This window comes from Phoenix dactylifera, chromosome 12 (genome assembly GCF_051530095.1).
Source record: "Phoenix dactylifera cultivar Ajwa chromosome 12, Ajwa_hap1_PhDact_Kaust_v1.1, whole genome shotgun sequence".
In the NCBI taxonomy this organism is placed as follows: domain Eukaryota; kingdom Viridiplantae; phylum Streptophyta; class Magnoliopsida; order Arecales; family Arecaceae; genus Phoenix; species Phoenix dactylifera.
The window spans coordinates 6472725-6493405 of NC_143201.1; the positions used below are offsets into that span (position 1 = coordinate 6472725).

The window sequence follows — 20681 nt, forward strand, 5'->3', positions numbered from 1 at the left end:
CCCTCGGATGCCAGGCTAACCCGATGATCATCCCGGGAGCAGACTAGCCTGAAGCCCCGACCGGTCGCCTCGGCTTGCGCCAGCCTTGGCCGACCAACGAGCGGAATTTTCCGAGGCTCGGCCCTCGGATGCCAGGCTAACCCGATGATCATCCCGGGAGCAGACTAGCCTGAAGCCCCGACCGGTCGCCTCGGCTTGCGCCAGCCTTGGCCGACCAACGAGCGGAATTTTCCGAGGCTCGGCCCTCGGATGCCAGGCTAACCCGATGATCATCCCGGGAGCAGACTAGCCTGAAGCCCCGACCGGTCGCCTCGGCTTGCGCCAGCCTTGGCCGACCAACGAGCGGAATTTCCCGAGGCTCGGCCCTCGGATGCCAGGCTAACCCGATGGTCATCCCGGGAGCAGACTAGCCTGAAGCCCCGACCGGTCGCCTCGGCTTGCGCCAGCCTTGGCCGACCAACGAGCGGAATCTCCCGAGGCTCGGCCCTCGGATGCCAGGCTAACCCGATGGTCATCCCGGGAGCAGACTAGCCTGAAGCCCCGACCGGTCGCCTCGGCTTGCGCCAGCCTTGGCCAACCAACGAGCGGAATCTCCCGAGGCTCGGCCCTCGGATGCCAGGCTAACCCGATGATCATCCCGGGAGCAGACTAGCCTGAAGCCCCGACCGGTCGCCTCGGCTTGCGCCAGCCTTGGCCGACCAACGAGGAATTTCCTGAGGCCTAACCCTCGGATGCCTAGCTTAGCGCCGGAAGAAGTTCCTGAGGCCTAACCCTCGGATGCCTGGCTTAGCGCCGGAAAAAGTTCCTGAGGCCTAACCCTCGGATGCCTGGCTTAGCGCCGGAAGAAGTTCCTGAGGCCTAACCCTCGGATGACTGGCTTAGCGCCGGAAGAAGTTCCTGAGGCCTAACCCTCGGATGCCTGGCTTAGCGCCGGAAGAAGTTCCTGAGGCCTAACCCTCGGATGCCTGGCCTAGCGCCGGAAGAATTCCCTGAGGCTTAGCGCCGGAAGAAGTTCCTGAGGCCTAACCCTCGGATGCCTGGCTTAGCGCCGGAAGAAGTTCCTGAGGCCTAACCCTCGGATGCCTGGCTTAGCGCCGGAAGAAGTTCCTGAGGCCTAACCCTCGGATGCCTGGCTTAGCGCCGGAAGAATTCCCTGAGGCCTAACCCTCAGATACCTGGCCTAGCGCCAGAAGAATTTCAAGAGTCGGGAGTCAGCGAGACGCTACCAAGAGTTAAAAAGAAGAAGGACGAAAGTGAAATGAAGAAACTCTATTTGCATTAACTTTCATTGTTTCAGGGCCGAGACCCATACAACTTGGCAAAACACCAACACACAAAGAAAAGAACAAAAATACAGAAGGTCAGCTTGGAGGAACCCCCGGGTCGGGAACGCCGGGCACGTCCGCAGGGGGTAGGGAGACGGTTGGAGAAGCAGCAGGCAATGGCGCCGGAGGGGAGTCGAGAAGGGAGATCCCACTCAGGTCAATTTCGGGGTACTTAGCCGACACCCTTGCCAGGCCTTCCTCGAAGCCTAAGACAAAGGAGTCGGACCCCGCGTCCGACATGTCACGGACGAACTCGTCAGACTGACGATAGGCCTGTACCGCCTCCGACATATCACGGGTGAACTCGGCGGACTGACGATAAGCCTGTACCGCCTGACGCCCGATCTCCGCACTCTTCTCGGCCAGCGCCGCCTCTGCCCGCTCCATAATCTGAGCCTTCGCCTCCAAGACCTTCGCCACAATCCGGTCATCCGCCTCGGAGGAGACCCTCAGCAGATCAGCCTGAGCCTCCTTGTGCTTCGCCTCGGCAGCAATGCGAGCAGCCTCAGCCTCCTCCAGGCGCGAATGAAGCTCCTGGTCGCTCGCGCGGAACTTCTCCAAGGCCGACTCCAATTCGCCCAGCTTGGCTTCAAGAGACCGGGTTCGGTTGCGGGCGTTGTCGGCTGACCGCTGGGCCTTCTCCCACCTCTCCCGGTAGTCGGCAGCCTTCCGGGACTGCTTCTCGGCCCGCTCCTCCGCCTTCTTGATCTCGCCCTCGAGACCCGAGGCAACCTTGAGTTGCTCCTGAGCCTCCAACAGTTGCTTCTCGAGGGTGACGAAGCCGAGTGCCCGCTCTTCGGCCACCTGGAGCCTCGTCTCGAGGTCCCTGGTCGTCCTCCCCGCCGCAGCCTGACCTCCCTCCTCTACTGCCTTCAGTTGGCTCTCGGCCCTCGCCAGAAGCCTCGCCTGTTCCTTGTAGCACTCCTCCAGGCGGATCATGTACTGGGCGAGCTAAGAGATAAGAAAAACGAGGGCGTCAGGCGGGGATCAACAGAGCCTATAAATGATGAAAGCGACCAAAAGAACACTCACCGACATGAGACAGACGCAGCTGGCAGCCCCAACGTCAGGGACCCTCATCTCCCGGACCTGCCTGCGGTCCTTCTCCAGCAGTACCGTCTCGATGAGGTTTCGGGCGCCGGCGAAAGTGAAGGCCGACCCCGACTTCTCCCCGGAGTCGGACGGTGGTTCTGCAGCCTTACCCTTACCCATCGCTTGGGGAAGAGTTATGTTGACCATGCTCGGGGCGGGGACCGCCCCTGGAATTGACAGGGTCCCGCTCGGCCGGGGCCTCGGCGCGTCCCTCCTCGTATCATCCGGAGCCGACCGAGTCGAAGGCGGGGCTGGGGACCGATCACGTCCGACCCGTCCATCTCGGGCGCGCCCAGGTGATGCCTCCGGAGAAACGGTAGTCTCGGCATCGGAGGGCTGATACAGCGTCAACTCCCGGTCCGCGCCCGCGGCGTCCCCCTGATCGGTGGGTCCGGACCCGTCTGTCGGCGTCGGAGTCGCCTGCCGGCGGGACTTCTTCGCCGGTGGGGCCCCGCTCGGAGGAGCTCGTTTCTTCCTCCGGACTGCTTCCAGTAGGGACGTCCTACCAACAGCCGTTGCCTTGTCCGACCGCATGACGTCGTCGATCTCTGCAAAAAGGACGAGGTGGTCGGAGGTTGAGAAACTGAAGAAAAGAACGAGACGAAAGAGGAGAAAAGAGCTAAAAAAGAAATGGTGGCGGGCTCACGGTCAGTGGGGACCGAGCTCAGACCAACGTTCACCAAGGTATCCTCGGAAATAAGGCAAGCCACCGGGGGGAGCCGACCCTCGGCAACCAACCCCTTCAAGACGGCGACGCCATCGGATTCCTCCCTCGACAACCTCGATAGGCCAATCGGGGACTTCATCGGCGTCTCCCAGGTTGCCCTGATTCCCCAAGAGGGATCTACGTCAATGAAAAAGAAACGCTCCTTCCAGCCGTGAATGGAGGAAGGAGCCTCCTTGACGAGGCCGCACCCTCGCCGCGCCGCAAAGCACCACCACCCTTTGTCCTGGGGGTGGCCGCTCAGGCCGTAGCATTCCCAAAAGACATTCAGGGTGGCGGGAACCTCGTGCATGCGGCAGAGAACCTGGAAGGCCGTCAGGGCGCGCCATGAGTTCGGCACCAGTTGCGTCGGCGCCACTCTTAAACCCCGAAGCACCTGCACAACTAAGTCCGAGGGGGGAAAGCGAAACCCGGCCTGAAGAATGCCCTCATTGATGGCGACCTTCCCTGGAGGAGGATGGGACATCCTCTCCTCAGGCCCCGGGAGCGTAACATTGCAGGCCTCGGGAAGGTGGTATCGAGCCACGAACCTATCTAGGTCTTCAGCGACCAGCTCCGACTTAATGCGGTCTGCTCTCACTTCGCCCATCCCTAATGGCCAGTGAATCTACGGTCAGGACGGGGTCAAGAAGGGGGAAAGGACCGGAACGACTGGAGTACCCTAATACAAAAGGAGAAAGTATGGAGAGCCTTAAATTGAAGAATGGGGCAACTCACCGGAAGAAAAGGAAGAACGGCTCCGAGAGCGTCAAAGGAGGAGCAAGCGAACAGTCCGACGGCAATGACGACAGCGCAAAGGAGAAACTCGGAGATGTCTGTAAAGAGAGAGGCGGACGGAGGAGGGCCCCCGGTTAAATAGGCGGAAAGGTGGGTGACGCCACGGTGAGGACGCCTGGCTGCCGAAGGGTCGCTCGCGCCCCAAAGGCGAATCGACGCCATTAAGGAGGGATGTCCGCCGAAATCCTCAGACTGCCAGGTCAGCAACAACCGCCATACGCCATAAAGAAGGCGGGGAGCTCGAAGCGCGCGCGCCTCTCCGAGGGATGGCGGCAATCACGAAGCATCACTCCCTTCACCCGTTCCCCTTCAGGTTCCAGGCTCGGAAGTGGGGGGCTACTGTTACGGGGGAACTTAGCCACCATGCCCCACGTGACCGGCACGCGCGCCCAAGAAGACTACGGCAGCCCCTTGATCCAGCAATCCGACCCCGAGTCGGACATCTTCGGCTCCGCAGCCCGACCCCGAGTCGGCTGCCCCTTGATCCAGCAATCCGACCCCGAGTCGGACATCTTCGCCTCCGCAGCCCGACCCCGAGTCGGCTGCCCCTTGATCCAGCAATCCGACCCCGAGTCGGACATCTTCGGCTCCGCAGCCCGACCCCGAGTCGGCTGCCCCTTGATCCAGCAATCCGACCCCGAGTCGGACATTTTCGTCTCCGCAGCCCGACCCCGAGTCGGACATCTCTCGACAACGACAGGCTATTCCCCAGAGGCACGCCGCAGCCTCCTGCTCCACTACTCCCTGCAACGGTTGTATCTGGCGCTGCTCCACGATCCCCTGTAACAGCCGTACAAGGCGGAGCTCCACTACGCCCTGTCACGGCCGTACCCAGCGCTGCTCCACGACGCCCTGTAACGGCTGTGTCAGTGGCAGCTCCATCGTGCCCCACGATGACGAACCCCCCTGAAAGACCCCCCAGCCTGGTATATATGCGGCTGGGGGGAGAAGGGGGGTAAGCAAGAACTTCCAGAGCATTCTCCTACTTGCTACTATTATCTCCTCCAATCTCCTCTGACTTGATCGTCGGAGGGCCCCCACTACCCCAGTGGTGGTGCGAGGCTTGCTTGCAGGTTTCCCGGTGGAAAGTGGAGCGCAATCAACACCAACCAAGGCAACCCAAACGGAACCCCGTTCATACCGCTGTGCCAATCGTTCTCGATTTGGACCACCAGCAACAATTACCATCCAAGGGAACCTTGGAAAACTAAATATCAGAATATCAGTACCATCAGGCATGTGTTTCATTTAGGAATATTTGAGCATTTAAAAACTCTGTATCATGATTGGGGAAAGTTTTAGATGACTAGCTTCTAGGCATTCTTGTCGGCAACCTGTATTAGGTAATTCCATAAGAATTTAGTAAGAATACCTGACTAAGTCAAACAGGGACTGATACTTTTTATTTTGTTAAAGCCAGGACTTTAAACCTCTCTAGCTCAAATAATTATAACCCCTTGGAGATGACCTATATCGGCAAGACTTTTACCTCATATCATAAACAATCTCTGAGTTTATTTATGTTAGAGAAGTGTAGCATGCTCCACATACATATGTGCACATGTATTTAAATCTTATAATATATAGAATAAATAAGTTTTTTTGCTGTCTATATGTGCTTCATTTATTATATTTGTGTGAGCTAGTATATTGCTTCTATTCTTTGTAGTAATACTCATAAGGTGTGAGTTTGTTGTAACTCTGGAAGCTTCAGAGCAAAGTACGCGGTACCGACTGTACCGACGTACCGGTGGGCATCGGTACCGGTACGGTACTGAACCAAACCGAGCCGAACCGGTACTGTACCGATGGGGCTAAAAGCCAAAAAAAAAACTGGAGCCGGTACGGACTGGTCGGTTCAGCCCGGTACCGGTTCGGTACGGGCCGGTACCGAGTCGGTATGGGTTGGTGCCGGTCGGTACGGGCCGGTACGCATCGGTACTGGTCGGTACGGGCCGGTACGGTTTGGTACCGAAATATATAGCTGTATCGTACCAGTAGGGTCCAGTACCGGTATTGACCCGTACCGGCCCGTACCGACCGGTACGGCAGACCATGCTTCAAAGCATGCTATGTTCCTTCATGGTACTCAAGCCTTATTTTTCTTTTGTCAAATATGATGGTCGAGGCACCACTATCAATCATTTCAGACAAATGAAGGGATAATTACACAGGTCAAATCACTTGAGGAAATACCTCCCAGATTTGAACCTAGACACCCTTCCAAATGGAAAAGGATTGCAACTGCTGGGCTTGTTTACAATTTGCGTAAAATCTGCATTGCTGCAAACAGGCATTAACCATAAGCTTTAAACCTTGTTATGTGAGATTGAGTTATCATTTATCCCTTATTAGTTCCCATTGTTAAATTGAATTGTCATGTAGTCCTGTATCATGCCTCTAGACCAAGGTTAGCCATCTTGGTACTGGACCCCATACCGGTCCTATCCTACTATAGTGTTGGTGCGCAATATGGTATGGTATGAAACTGCATACTGGTTTGGTACTGGTATAGTATGGTACAATATATGTCTAGTATGGTACGGTTCCAACCGGTACAACAAATCATGCTCTAGACCTTTTCTAGACATTCTTCCCTAAGCATTGCTTGAATCCAATGACTTGAAACTAACTCGATGCTAGAAAGTCCACTGGTCCTTGATGGATATTTTTTTTAAAAAATTTTATTATCCCAATAGAGAAAATAATCATTAATTTTATTCCAATTTGATTAAGGTTTCAAATTTGACATTTCCAGTATACTCCTTGAACAAATAATTCAGCTAAAAAAATTAAGCACAGCAAATAATTGACGCTATAAGGTTTTTTACCTGAGCCCTAATTACATTTTGTTAATTCAACACCTGAAGGACCTACTGAACTGAAGTAGAAAGGCTGATAATTAGAGGGTTAACCTTGAATTTTGTTCAAAATCCACCATTTGTTGAATTAGAGAGGAGGATTTACCATGAATTCTCTCCACTAGACAAGATAATTATATCTCAAAAACAATTTCTTCCATGAAGATGAAGCGACTCCTTTTTCTCATTGAAATTTCAAGTGATAAATTCCTCCAAAGAAAGAGGACTGCTCTTTTACAGACAGAAACCAAAAGAGATCAAATACGAAGACACTAGTACCAAGACATTAGTGCCCTAATGGTCCCTCATCATTAGGGACTATTAGTACCAAGACATTAGTACCCTAATGGTCCCTCATCATTTAAAGTGATTAGCCATTACTATAGTGGGGTGGCTAGTTGCTTTAGTGGTCTTAACTCTTAAGAATGTTTATCCATTTGTCCCTTTGTTATTTGTTGGGCACCGAGGAAAAGAAAGCCCCTTGATTTTCTTCAGCCATAGGAGGGACTTACTTTCTTTATTGACTCTTTTACGGCGAAGGCCTTTTTATTATCATTTTTGAACTCTTAACTGAAGTAGGAAACTTTGTGTTAGCTATTTCCTCTTCCTTATGTTTACTGGGACTTTAAGTCCCATCTTTACGTATTCTTTGAATTATGTTTCTGACTTACACCTTAAAGCCTTTTCTTGACTTTTTTCCTAGTCTAGATTCCAAAATGCAGCCTACTTTTACTCTTGCAGTGCCTTTTCTTCCTGTGAGAAAAACCCCTCCTTTGTCTTAACTTTAAATGCAGTGGCAGTTGTGATTGATATATTTATCAAATAAGGAAAATCTAGGAGGCCTTAATAGGCTGGTCATCCTAAGGAGCTCCACAATTGATGTAAGATAACAATTGATATCCCCTTTGTTTTGATCTTGCCCATTGATTGGGTGGTCCAAGAATGCAAGGGCTTTTAATCTTGAATTAAGCACTGAACGCGATTAGTTGATTGTTTTGATTAATGGCCTGCTTGTGCTTATATCTTTGAGCCATGAATCCCTACTGTTGGACTTTGTTTGGCTAGAATCAATCTTTTGTTGATCTCTCAAATCAATCCAACCGTTGCATATTCTTCTCATGATGTAATCTTGGCTCTCCAGTATTCTCTTTTCTTATGTTCAAACTTTCAATTTAGCTATCTATATTGGATGCAAAGCATTTTGTATGGGTTGTAAAGCTTTCTATTTACAATCAATGCATGAATGACTATATTAGAAAAGCTATTACCTAGGTTTGCCATCTCAGCACTAGACCCCATACTAGTACCATCCTATTACAATGTCAGTAAGCTCAGTATGGAGGCCGATTTAACATACCGAGTGACAGAGCGCTGCTATGGCACGTACAGGTTCAGTATCTGTATGGTACGATATGATCGGTATGCACTGGTACCGATCGTTATGGCAAATATTGCTATAACCAGATCCTGTTAACTATGGAGTCTCATACCACCTAAATATAGTATGATGACTTTGGGAAGAGCATCTCATTACAATATTTCTTAGTAGTCTTTTCTAAAGAGAGAGATAGCAAGGCTACTTGCTTTGACTGGAATAGTAGAATAATTAAACTATGAATCTTAGTAGGTTCACGATGCCTCTACTAGCAATTCAAGCTAACAAATTCTTGCTACAATTGTTTATGATGCTCATTATCAACAACCAATATGCACGATCGTCTACTATAAGTCACTTTTCCTAAAGGGATTTGCATGCCAAAAATCTCGTCTTCTCTACAATTATTGATGAATGCCCTATACAACATCAAGGAGTCCTTTTCATATTCAATTTAAGTCATACTTTCTTGAATGGTCATTGTTGGTCTTTGTCTATCATCCTTTTGTACATTCGTGATTTGACAATTAATTGTTGAGGTCAAATTTCATCATTATTTCTTGTTATGCCTTCAAATTCATGACTTATGTACCTCAATAATAAAGGAGTTGTATAATTGGCCTGAATCTTGGTCCAAACCAGTTTGGTCATTAGCATGGTTTGTCGTACCACCCTATTTTATCCGGTGCGAGATGTACTATACCGAGAAAAAATTGGTACGAAACTCAACTTTAAATTGGTACAAGCCTCGTATCGTTTCGTATTGGAATATACCGACCTGTACCGAGGCATACCGAGATGTATCGAGGTGCGTACTAACCCTTACCGAAGCGTATCGACCTATATCGAGCCGTACTGAGATAAAAAATAGTTTAAGAGCTATTTTGATACAACATGTGTACTATACCGTACCAAACCAGTAAGGTACCAATACGGTACCCAGCACCGAGATTACAAACCTTGGTCATCAGTTTATGAAACATGTTTTAAAAATCTACCACATTCTTCTTTGGATTTGAGATTATCTCATCAAACTTAGAAAGAAAAAAATCAGATTTTTTCCTCACTCTCAATGAAAGAAATCAGCAATGACAATTAACTATATCAGTTAACTTAATCTCTTGAGTCATTTGCTCAGGGGCTCAACAACATCTAAGTTGAAGTTAAACCCTAAGAACATCCAGAAATTGTTAACAAGATTGATGTATTTTTTTTACAAGTTGGATGCTGGCACCTCTATAATTAAGGTGAAAGGTTGATAATCAGAAGGCTTACTTTGAATTCTATTGGAAATCCACCTTTTTATGTGTAAGAAAAGTGTTTATTGGTCATAATACAAAGGAGAGTGCACATGCTAATTGCACAAAACCCTAAGAACATCCCGAAATTGTTAACAAGATTGATGCATTATTTTTTAAAGTTGGATGCTGGCACCTCCATAATTAAGGTGAAAGGTTGATAATCAGAAGGCTTACTTTAAATTCTATTGGAAATCCACCTTTTTATGTGTAAGGAAAGTGTTTATGGTCATAATACAAAGGAGAGTGCACATACTAATTACACAAAGAAAAGTCAAGGTTATATTTTTCAGCCGAAACTGATTAATTTCAGCCAAAATTGATCGGTTTCAGTTGCGATCGAACTGAAACTGACCCCTAGTTTCGAATTGCGGTCAAAACTGACCAGTTGGTATCCAATTTCAGCAATGCCGGTCAGTTTAGGCAGAAACTAGTTAAAACTAGCCATATACATTTTTCTAAAACTTTCTTTTTATTTTGTATCATATATTTGTCAATTCTGTGCTTATTTAAGTACTTCTATCAAATTTTCAGTGGATTTTCTTGTTTCTTGAATTAAAAATGATGCACAATAAATATAATTCTTAATGGTCAGGGATTCTAATGATCCTTGTTTTAGTACTTTATAAAGATTATTCTAAACAAGATACACCATATTGTACCGAACCGGACGGTATGAACTACGAAGCGTACCATACGATGCCGGTTTGGTATCGGTATGTGGTAGGGGGGTGTGCCGACACTTGGTATGTTGAATTGGCCTCATATCGAGCATACCGACATGGTAATGGGGTGGCACTAGTACGGAGCCCGGTACCGATATGGCGTACTTTGATTCTAAACAAATAAATATAATATATTTTACAAAAATAATACTTTTACATACAAAAAATAAAATATTTCATAACATTTTGGAGGATTGGTGTTGAACGATCTTATGTTTATCCTAATCTCTATCAACAAGCCCTCCAATATTGTGACGAATGATGGTAAGTACTGTTTTTTGTGTGATTCAACATTGCAATAGTATGTCGTATTGAATTCATTAACCTAATTTATTTTACACTTCTGTATATTTATCTTGTTAGTTTTTGCTTGATTGATTGATGTTTGATATTTCACTTAAAAGGTTAGTACATTTATGTAATATAAGTAATGCAGATTCAACATACTTTAATTACAGATTGAAACTGCTTAAAACAAATTATGATCCTAGATAACTTAAAACTATCAAATGATGAAAAATCTGTTTTTTTGATTTTTTTCCTAGATATTTTAGCCAAAACTCTGAAACTCAGAGTGAAGTTGCTGAAACTGCCAAACCAAAATCGAAACCTAAACCGAGTTCTAAACCTTGGAAGAAAAGATTGTAGCACTCACAAATCAACAATTCCACTGTTGTAATATTCAATCAAGGAGGGAATCTTTTCTAATACATCTAAATTAATTAGTGTTATACTAGAACATGTGGTGGAATCATCTATTATAAATATATCATCATGCAACCAAATTGGGTACGTGAGCATTTGCCCACATTCTTGGCTGCACTATGATTTGTAGATGAGAATCTAATGATGTCCTCAGTGAATATGGTATTAGTGTCTTATCAGAAATTTCATTGAATATAGAAAATTTTCAATTTAATAATTACATCTAATGATACCTTTCTCACAAGAGGCATACCCTTTATAGACCAAAACCTAGCCCCCACCCTACAATTACAAAGAATATTAAAGATTTACGGGAACTAACCACAAAATCTGCTGTTACCCATTGAATTTGGCACATACTACCAAATCTTTTCTTGGGAAATAAACCACAAAGCGTAACCTGAACTGGATTGGAGCTAGCATCAGTCTTAACTAGTCAGACTTGACTCGATCACATATGCTGAACATATCTTACTCGGATTGGTGTATTTCACTCCACCTAAGTGAGGCGTGGTGATTGATACTTGGAGCCAAGGGTTTAACATGGCTACTATGTTCAGTGTCACCTCTGAGAAAATAGATGGAACACGCAATGTCCGAGCAAAAGGAGATATCTGTAGTTCTAGTGGGAAAAGGAGAATTCTGGAAGAGGGATTCTGCAGGAACCTATGACCTGTCTCAGACCATATTTTCTTAGAGAATTTGGATACTTGCTGAGATTTTATTACTGATGATTTCCCATATTTGATGAACTCTTTGCAACTGAAATTAATTTGGTTTAGGCTCAATTGTAAAGTACCCTCTAGCTTTTGAAAAATTATAGAGAAGGCTTTGACCAATTAACACACATCAAGTGGATTGAGGTCTGTTATTCTTGACATAATGAGCATCATATGGTCATTGTCGAGTATAGATGTTGCACATTTGAGATTATTTAAGGCCTCATATCTCTTATAAACCAACATCTCGCTTTTTGTAATGAATCTATGAAGGTCTTGTGGTAGTGTATCCATTGTCATATGATCCGTATCACTGGGAAGAGTCATTGGAAGATAATTGGAAGTTTTTGAAAAGACCGTCATTTTTAATAAATCGAATGAGGCTTGATTTTAGTTTAATATTGCATTGGTTGGTGCATATTTATAGTTTTATCAGTTGCAATACAATTTAACCTATTATATCAAGTAGAGTTTAACCTATTTGTTGTTCAAGTGTGAAGGAAGCTACCAATATTTTTAAGAAGGGAGGGACATTCACCATTATTTTAAATTAGTCAGGTCTAAATATTTGGGAAGCCAGAGTTGGACCTGTTCCTGTCTGGTTAGGTAGAGGGGTATGACTGTTGGGGCAATGCTCAGTTCACAATGGAAAATGTCTTCATTGGTTTGTGGTTTTTCAAGTTAAAAGGGTGGTCGGATGGTTTATCATATAGCAGTTGGGAAACACACGAGGAAACAGAATCCTTTACTGTCAGTATGTTGTAGGCGCAATTAAGTTTAATTTGGTTCTAGAATTATGACCCAAATTTGAACATATCCACTTAATAATTTAAGGTATAGGCCAAGCACTCATGGAATGTCATAACCTGGTTGAAATAAGAGTTTATCCAAAGTAATGTTGTAATAAGGATGAAAAGTGGATGACTTTCTTGAAGTATTTGATCTGTATCTACCATCTGTCCAAGATTTAACTAATTTAAAATACCGATTCATGCATGGGTGCATGCATGTACGTGTGTATGTATCCACATCCATTTGTTCATGTTTGAGTGCATGAAAAATTAACTACAGTGAGAATTTACATGTTATACAATAAATGTCTAAAGTGTTTCTGAGGTAAGTGGCTTGGTCATCTGTAAGAAAAATTTCAAAGGCAGATTATACTATCATTGCAAATTTGGATGTAATTTGTTGCTGTGGAAGCATGGCTGGAGTTCGAGTGAGAGGTATAGAAATGTCCAGTCAGTACTCATGTATGTTGAGCATTCTCAAGCAGCCCTCTAAGACTATGTTTAACCTAAGAAGCCATAAAAGCAGATGGTTATTTGCTAGATATATAACGTTGTGAAGGTAAAAAGAAGAAGAAGAAGAAGAAGAAGAATCATATGTTCTCATAACTGTAATTCTTATCTTAAGCAAGTATAGGAGCGGTAGTGAATTCAGGTAAGAGCAGGAAGCAGAGCCTGCAGAACATATGAATTGTGTTGCCTAGAAAGATTTTTTTTTTTAATAATATAGATAATAAATTAATTAAAAGAATACTCATACTATGGCTTGTGTCTGTGTATTATGTGTCTATTTATGTATACCTACATTTAGTGCGAACAATATATATTAAATAAAATTGACATGAAATGATAAACTCTAATAATGCTTCATCAAAGAGGGGGTTCATGGGTGTCAAAGAAGTAGGGCAAAGCATAGGCACTGGAGCAAGAGACCTGACTGAGTCTATCAATAGGCATCTATAATTAGTTAGCCTTCTCTTGCAAGCAACTCCTTTGTGGTGTAATAAGCTGGCTTATGCAAGAATGACCTTTTGCAACGTGGATTAGTTGATTAGGGCCATTTCTTTTTTGAAAAGCAGGCAAAAACTTGATATTGTTTGGTGGATTTATCATATAGCCATATTTTGCTTGCATAATTAAATCATAAGCCTCAACTTGTCATGTTGACAGTTTATGTTGTTTGTGGTAAATATGTAATTGACTATTGGATGTCAAGTATGGGATATTCAGAATTTCTGGTTCATCATATATACATTCACATGGCTGTCCTTCCAGGATGCACTTATAGACACATATTCATGATGTCATGCTCCCAACCCAAGATCACGAGCTACGGGTTGTGGCAACCACCATATACTCATAGGCATAGTCTGTCGTACCGCCCCGTATCAGGCACCATACCATACCAAGAAGAAACTGGTATGAAACTTAACTTGAAGTTGGTACAATCCCCGTACCGCCCCATACCGAGGCATACCGCCCCGTACCGACCTGTATCAAGGTATACCGACCCGTACCGAGGCTACCGAGCTGCATATCAGCCATACCGAGATGTACCAACCTATATTGAGGCATACCGAGATAAAAAATAAGAAAAATGGTTAGAGCTATTTCGGTACAAGAGTGTACCGTATCATATTGTATCGTACCAAACCAATAAGGTACCAATACGATACTCAGTACCGAGATTGCAGACCTTAATCATAGGGAGCACTCAGCACAAGCATGCAAGGCATTTCAACATGATATCATAAACAAGTAGCGAAATAAATTTAGATCAAGGTCTGACGAACCGGCCTGTACTGGTCGGTTCGAACCGGTCCAGCCTGTAACTGGTACGCCAGAGCAGTAAAAATCGATACGGGACGGTTCTGTGCCGGAGACGAAGAAGGCCAAGAGGAGAGAGAGCATGGGGAAGAGGGGGAGGGAGGAGACTCGTCGCCACCATCAAAGAGCCGTGGAGGGGCGGCGGAGCCCGCGGGGGCGTGGCTGCGGCTTTTAAATTTGGAAATTTTTAAGTGAAGTCGGCACCCTGTTTAAAATTTCCAAATTTAAAAGCCGCGGCCGCGCCCCCGTGGGCTCCCCCGCCCCCTCGTGGGCTCCGCCGCCCCCCCCGGCCTCTGCCACCCCTCCGCGGCTCTCCGATGGTGGCGATGGGTCTCCTCCCTCCCTCTCTTCCCTGCGCTCTCTCTTCTTCTCTTCTTCTTCTTCGACTCCAGCGGAGAAGAGCGGGCCAGTTCGTACCGGCCGGTTCCGGAATGAACCAAAACTGTACCGGTCTGGTAGGCGACCGATACGCCTACCGGATCCGATATGGCGAACCTTGATTTAGATAATTAATATTTTTAAATAACTAGATCAAAAATTGAAGGTTTCACCAAAACCAATAATATTTGAAAATCTTGCATCAACCTTAATAATATCTAGTCTAAAAAAGGTGCCAAAATCTTGTCTCTAGATGCTCTTCCATAACAAATCCCCGAATCAAGCTAATTCTCCGAATCCGTAAAAGTAGTGAATTTTTAAATAATGAGCCAAATAGCCCAGCAAACAATGAACACTTTAGCTAGATAAATCAAACAATAAAATAATAATAATATGTTGAAATTAAGTGTACAAAGTACATCAATTCAAAACCAAATCTAAACACTATCCAATCATTTTAAAATTCAAATTTCGTTCATAAATCATTTTCTTTTAAAATATCGAGTTCATCGCGACATTAATGAATTATGGCCATATCAAAGTGCCACCATATAACCCCCAATAGCAGGGTATCAAAGTGCCAATGTGCAACCTCCACTAGCAGGATATTGAAGTGCCAACATACGACCCCCACTGGCAGGATATCAAAATGCCAATATACGACCCCCACTGGCAGGATATCAAAATGCCAATATACGACCCCCACTAATAGAGTATCAAAGTGCCAATATACAACTCCACTGGCAGGGTATTGAAGTGCCAATGTACAAAACCCACTGGCAAGGTATCAAAACAGTCTGGCTGCGAGTCCAAATTTGTTTCAAAGCAAAACTTTTTTTCTCAAAATCATGTTCAGTATTCTAAATTGTAAGGTACATAAAGTCATACATCAAAATCAATTGAGCATAGTCAATACGTTCGATCAAGAATCTTACAATATTCCAAAAAAGACATATATAATAATAAAATACACATCAAGTTCATAAATCAAGAATAATTTGATTAAGAAAATATTTATAATTTGCCGATAAATCTAGAAAAAGGGTTACATTACATACCTTGCGAGCGCAATCCAATTAACAAATCCAATCAATTCTAAAAATTTCTCTCAGAGGCTAATATTCAAAATTTATATTTTCATTAAAAATTCATCATATTTTCAAAATAAAATTTTAAATTCCAACACTCTTATAGGACTAACCAAGTGGGAGTACCTGCCACCTTGGTCGGTCCAATCAAGGTGAAATTCATCTGATCTTGCTTGGACTAGGATATAGGTGGTCCAGTAGAGATCAGGAGTGATCAAATCTAATAATATCTCGAAAGAGCCAAGGTGGGGGCTGGCACGCCGCCCAACAACCATGGATCAAGGTCCTTCACCAGGGTCAATCCAAAATCACTGAAAGGAGTCCCTTACTAGAGCTAACGCCTTTAAAGAGAGAGTAGAGAGGGAAAGCCCAAGTAGAGAGAAACACAATAGGGAAAGGAAGGGAAAGAGAGAGTATAACTTCTCTCTTTAACCAAAGAAAAGGAAGAGAGCAAAAGGGTGGTTGAAGGTGGTGCCTGGGGTCGGTCACCTATGGTTGGCCAACAAGCGGCTAGTAGCTGGTGGCGACTAGCGATGCTAAATCAATCTAAAAACAAGGGTATCAACCCCTTAAACCATGGAAACCAAGCATCCTGGCAGCCGAAATGTCGGCCATAGCTTCCACCTGCTATAGGGAATCGGGGGAAGACTCCAGCGACGAGCACCGATGGCAAACAATAGCTGGAAAAGAAAAAGAAGGGTCGAACTTCTGAAAGTAAGGAAAAATAGGGCTTTGCCCTTCTTAGCCAAAATCCGGTGATCACCGGCGGAATCGAGGCTCCAAGGAGTCTGGAAGAAAGAGAAGAAGAGTCCATCAAAGGTTGTCAGGTTCTTACCTAGCTTTCGGCGGCAATGGCATTGGTAGCGGCCAGCATTCGGAGAGAAAAACCAAAGAGAAACTCTAACACTGAGCTCTGATCGAGGTTAAAACCTTTGGTGGAGTGGAAGAGGGACCGGGAGGGGCTCTAATAAGGCTCGGTTGCGACCGGAATCCAGCCTGAAGTCGGGTTCCATTCGATGAACTTGGGAGGAAGCAGACTCCCATCGAAATCCGGCCTGAAGTCAGGTTTCATCCAATGAACTTGGGAGGAAGAAGACTCCCATTGGGAGTCCTCTTTCCTCCTCGCATGTGTGCGGCACGTGCGATTTTTTTTCGTTTGGGCCAAATCCTCTGGGCTGGTCATGTGGACCGGGCTAGTTTGCTGGGTTTTACACATGAATGCCCGTACAAATCTAGATTTAGCTTATTTATTGCATTGTTATCTCTGTATAATGGTTAAGAAATTGTCCCTATGAGCTTTAGTGGTGGTATTATGACCACTGAGGTCAACTCAAACTTTTCATTGCTGGATCTCTGGTTTGCATTTGATCAGAGAGTATGCATTGTTAAGTACTTTGTATGCATCAAGGAAACTCATCAAGTTTTGATGGGAGCTTTGGTCCATAAAGTCAAAAATGATTCCTAAATGGTTGAATTGGTTCCAAGAGCGCAATTTGTCATACATCGACTTTCATTGGAAATATTGTGATGCATTTCAGCACCTTTTATTTCATTATATTCAGCAGACAGATTGATAGTGCATCTATTTTGAACTTTTTTGAGAGATTTTACTCACATTAGAGTTGCTTCACGTTGTCCTGATATGTGTATAAAGTTCATTTTTTTCACTTTGATATTTAACTTTATAATCATTAACCAATATTATGCTTTCTGACTTCTTTGCTTGCCTTGTTTTGTTCAATTTTATTTCACAGCTTCTTGCAGAACAATAATCTGACTGGTGAAGTTCCATCCAACCTATTAGGGAAACCTGGATTAAACATTAAGTGAGTGCTTCCTTTCTTTACACATCCTCATGGATCACCCTTTTCTCAGATATTACATCAACACCTGATTGATTAATTTTTTAGGCTGGTCCCTGGAAATCCCTTCCTTTCTTTGCCTCCAAGTTCATGAGTTGATCTTGTCTCTTCATCCGAAGGCATAGGATACATCAATACTTCATTACAATACGTGACGTAACATTCATTTGTTCTCCCAAATATTTGAAGTCGTCAAGATCTTCATGCTAGATTACAACAGGCTGCCAGGACCAAATTTCCTTTGAGGTGAGGAATCTAGAATGTTCCGCAGAAGCAATTAGTACATGTAATATTGCTGTGGATATGCGACATGAATTTAGTTTCATCTTTTTTCCTGCCCTCTAAATTAGCAGGAGTTCAAATTCACTCCAAGCCCTGTTGTATTTTTTATAGTTTTCTGTAAACTAATTCTTAAATTAAGTCTGGTATCTGGTTTATACTTCATAATTGATGCACTTGTGGATTCATTTGTTCAACATGCGTGTGCATCATTTGATAGCAGAATATCAACTGGAGGAGATTAGAATATCAGAATTCATGACTTCATTTCTTTTCTTCCCCTGTAATATAATTTTGGCATGTGTCAATTATGATAGAATATTTACAATGTAACTAGTTTGGCTATGATTTGTTTGGCATGTGTCAATTCAGGTGCCCCCACCTATCCTCTCCTCTTTTTCTTCTTTCCACCACCCCTTCAATCCTCCCCACAGGTGAAAACTATGTTACATGTCACTGCGGTGGTAGCTCCATGGAATTGGGCCATTACTTCCACCCGCGTGGTCCGAGTTCGAGACACGCGGGCGTCGATTAAATGAAAAGGCCGCATGCTCCCCGCTTGGACACGTGGGATGAGAGAGCTTATTGGTCCACTAGTAGCTTCGGTGGTGCTGGGTGTGACGTACTTACATGGAGGGTTCGAGCCGAAGCCCAGAGAGGTGACTGAGCCGGGCTCATAGATGAGGGGAGGGTACGAGTAAAAACGGCCGGCATGCCCAACAAACGGTCAGTTCTACCCGCATCAAACATTCTCTTGGCGGGGTGGGGGCCGAGTAGGGACTGCTATGCGGGGTGGGTTTGTCCCTTCCTCCTCCCTTCCTCTTTTCTTAAGCCAAAAAAAAAAAAATATGTTACATGAGCTTTATTGATGATTTAGATTTCCACCAGCACCCATATTTCCATCTTGCTTCCTTGGGAAAGTCCCATTACTGCACATTGGAGTAAATATCACATGATATCTTTTAGCAGGGCAGGGCCACGTTCGGTTTGCAGGAATGGGAATGGGTATCTGTTTCTTATCCAGTCTATTTCCATGTTCAATTACTCCTCTGGTCATGGAAATGCTAACTCCCATGGTATTTTTAATTTTCATGAAAAAAGAGAGGATAAAACCATACTCAAGGGGCTATCGTTTTCCAGGCAATGTGCTCAGGTGACAATAATTTTTTATTTTGTATGTTAGAATATATTATTATAGTATATTATTATTATGATTTGTTATCTATGAGTGTTATAACATATCATATTAAAATTATGTCATTATATTATAAAAATTATATTTGCATTATTTTTTAGTATTAAGATTAGTGTTAATAAATATATATTAATGAGAAATAGATTTGGCTACACTTTAATGAATCTTTTTTAGATTTGGTTAGATCTAGATCGGACAATAGGGTCCCAATAATCTAAACTATTGGATGTTAACTATTGTCTCTAAATTACTTTCACATAAAAAATTATATAATTTAAAGATCCTTGGTTTATGCATAAGTGGTAAAAAATATGTATTGTTTTTGGTTATTTAAACTATCTAATTTCTTGACCATGTAATGCATAGACTAAGGTTGTTTAAAATACGTAATTTTTTGTGCAAGTAGTTTAAAAATAGTAAATCACATCTAATGGTTTGAATCGTTGATGTTGGATTCTATCGTTCAGTGTAGACCTGATCGGATTTGAGCAGAGTTGCACTCTAATGTAGCCAAGTCTATCTCATATCAATACTATATTATCTATCACGCTACCAAGTTTGCTTTATTTTCTAAATATTAGCTGCACTTGTTCAAACACAAGAGTTAGATTAACTATTCTGAATGATTAGATTTTCTAGAAATGGAAAAATAATTTCCGGTTCCCATTCCTCACGACCAAAAAAAAACCATTACTTGAGAAACATCGGATCATTCGAACTGCTCTCGGTAACCTAAAAAACATATAATTAATTTTGAAAATAAACCATTACTTGGAAAATATTGGATCATTATGCTCTTGATAACCTAAAAAATTATATAATTAGTTTTGAAAATAAAGTTCAAGAACAAGGAAATAAAAAAAATTAAAAGTAAAAGCAAATGGGATGGAACAATGTGCTATCACAAGTATGGTAATTGATATGTCATCTAAAAAAAATTCTGTCAGTTTCCCCAAGATTCCTATTTGGTTTTTTGTTTCGGTATTTTTTTTAAAAAAACTGATCCTAATTTAGGGTTGAAGAAAAGAATAAGAACTTGGGATTGAACTTGGGATTGAATTAATACTTCTATTGGTCGCATCCTCAAATCTCGAGGGACTCAAAAAACATGGTCACAACTGTTTCCTGGCACTAAATACAAAATGGTGAGACACGTTTACCATAATATACAAACAAATCCCTCCAAGATGTCCATATTAGCAGCATCACCTCTAAGCATGGTTTGCCGTACCGCTCAAAATGGGGTGTACTATACTATACCAAAAGAACATTAGTACGAAACTTAACTTTAAGTCAGTACAATTTTCGTAACACTGTACCAAGATATACCAATTCATACTAAGGTGTGTACCAGTCTATACCGAGATGTACCGATCTGTATCGGAGCGTACCGAGATAAAAATTGAAAAAAATAGCTAGAGAGCTATTTCGATACAAGAGTGTACCGTATCAAACTAATAAAAAATCGATACAGTATTTGTTACTGAAATTATGGACCTTACATCCAAGCTCTCATGAACTGGAGGCCTATTGTTATGAGAGCCTCCTCATCATAGATCTCTATGCGCAACACCTGAATGAGGAAAGATCCATGGTCTGTCTCCCGTTTTCAAACCACCAAAAGCAGAATCAAAAACCTTAAGCTAATTGACATAATAGAACT

At 43.7% G+C, this 20681-nt stretch overlaps 1 protein-coding gene across 1 annotated transcript in view; it reads left to right on the top strand.

Annotated features, from left to right (window-relative positions):
* Positions 1-18166, top strand: part of LOC103712344 (Leucine-rich repeat (LRR) family protein) — a 31503-nt gene extending 13337 nt beyond the window's left edge. The window contains exons 8-9 of the mRNA XM_008798840.6: positions 17437-17508; positions 17593-18166. Of these exons, the coding sequence (XP_008797062.3) occupies positions 17437-17508; positions 17593-17638 (118 nt within the window). The 3' untranslated portion in view covers positions 17639-18166. The remainder of the gene's footprint in view (positions 1-17436; positions 17509-17592) is intronic.
* Positions 18167-20681: the final 2515 nt, after the last annotated feature.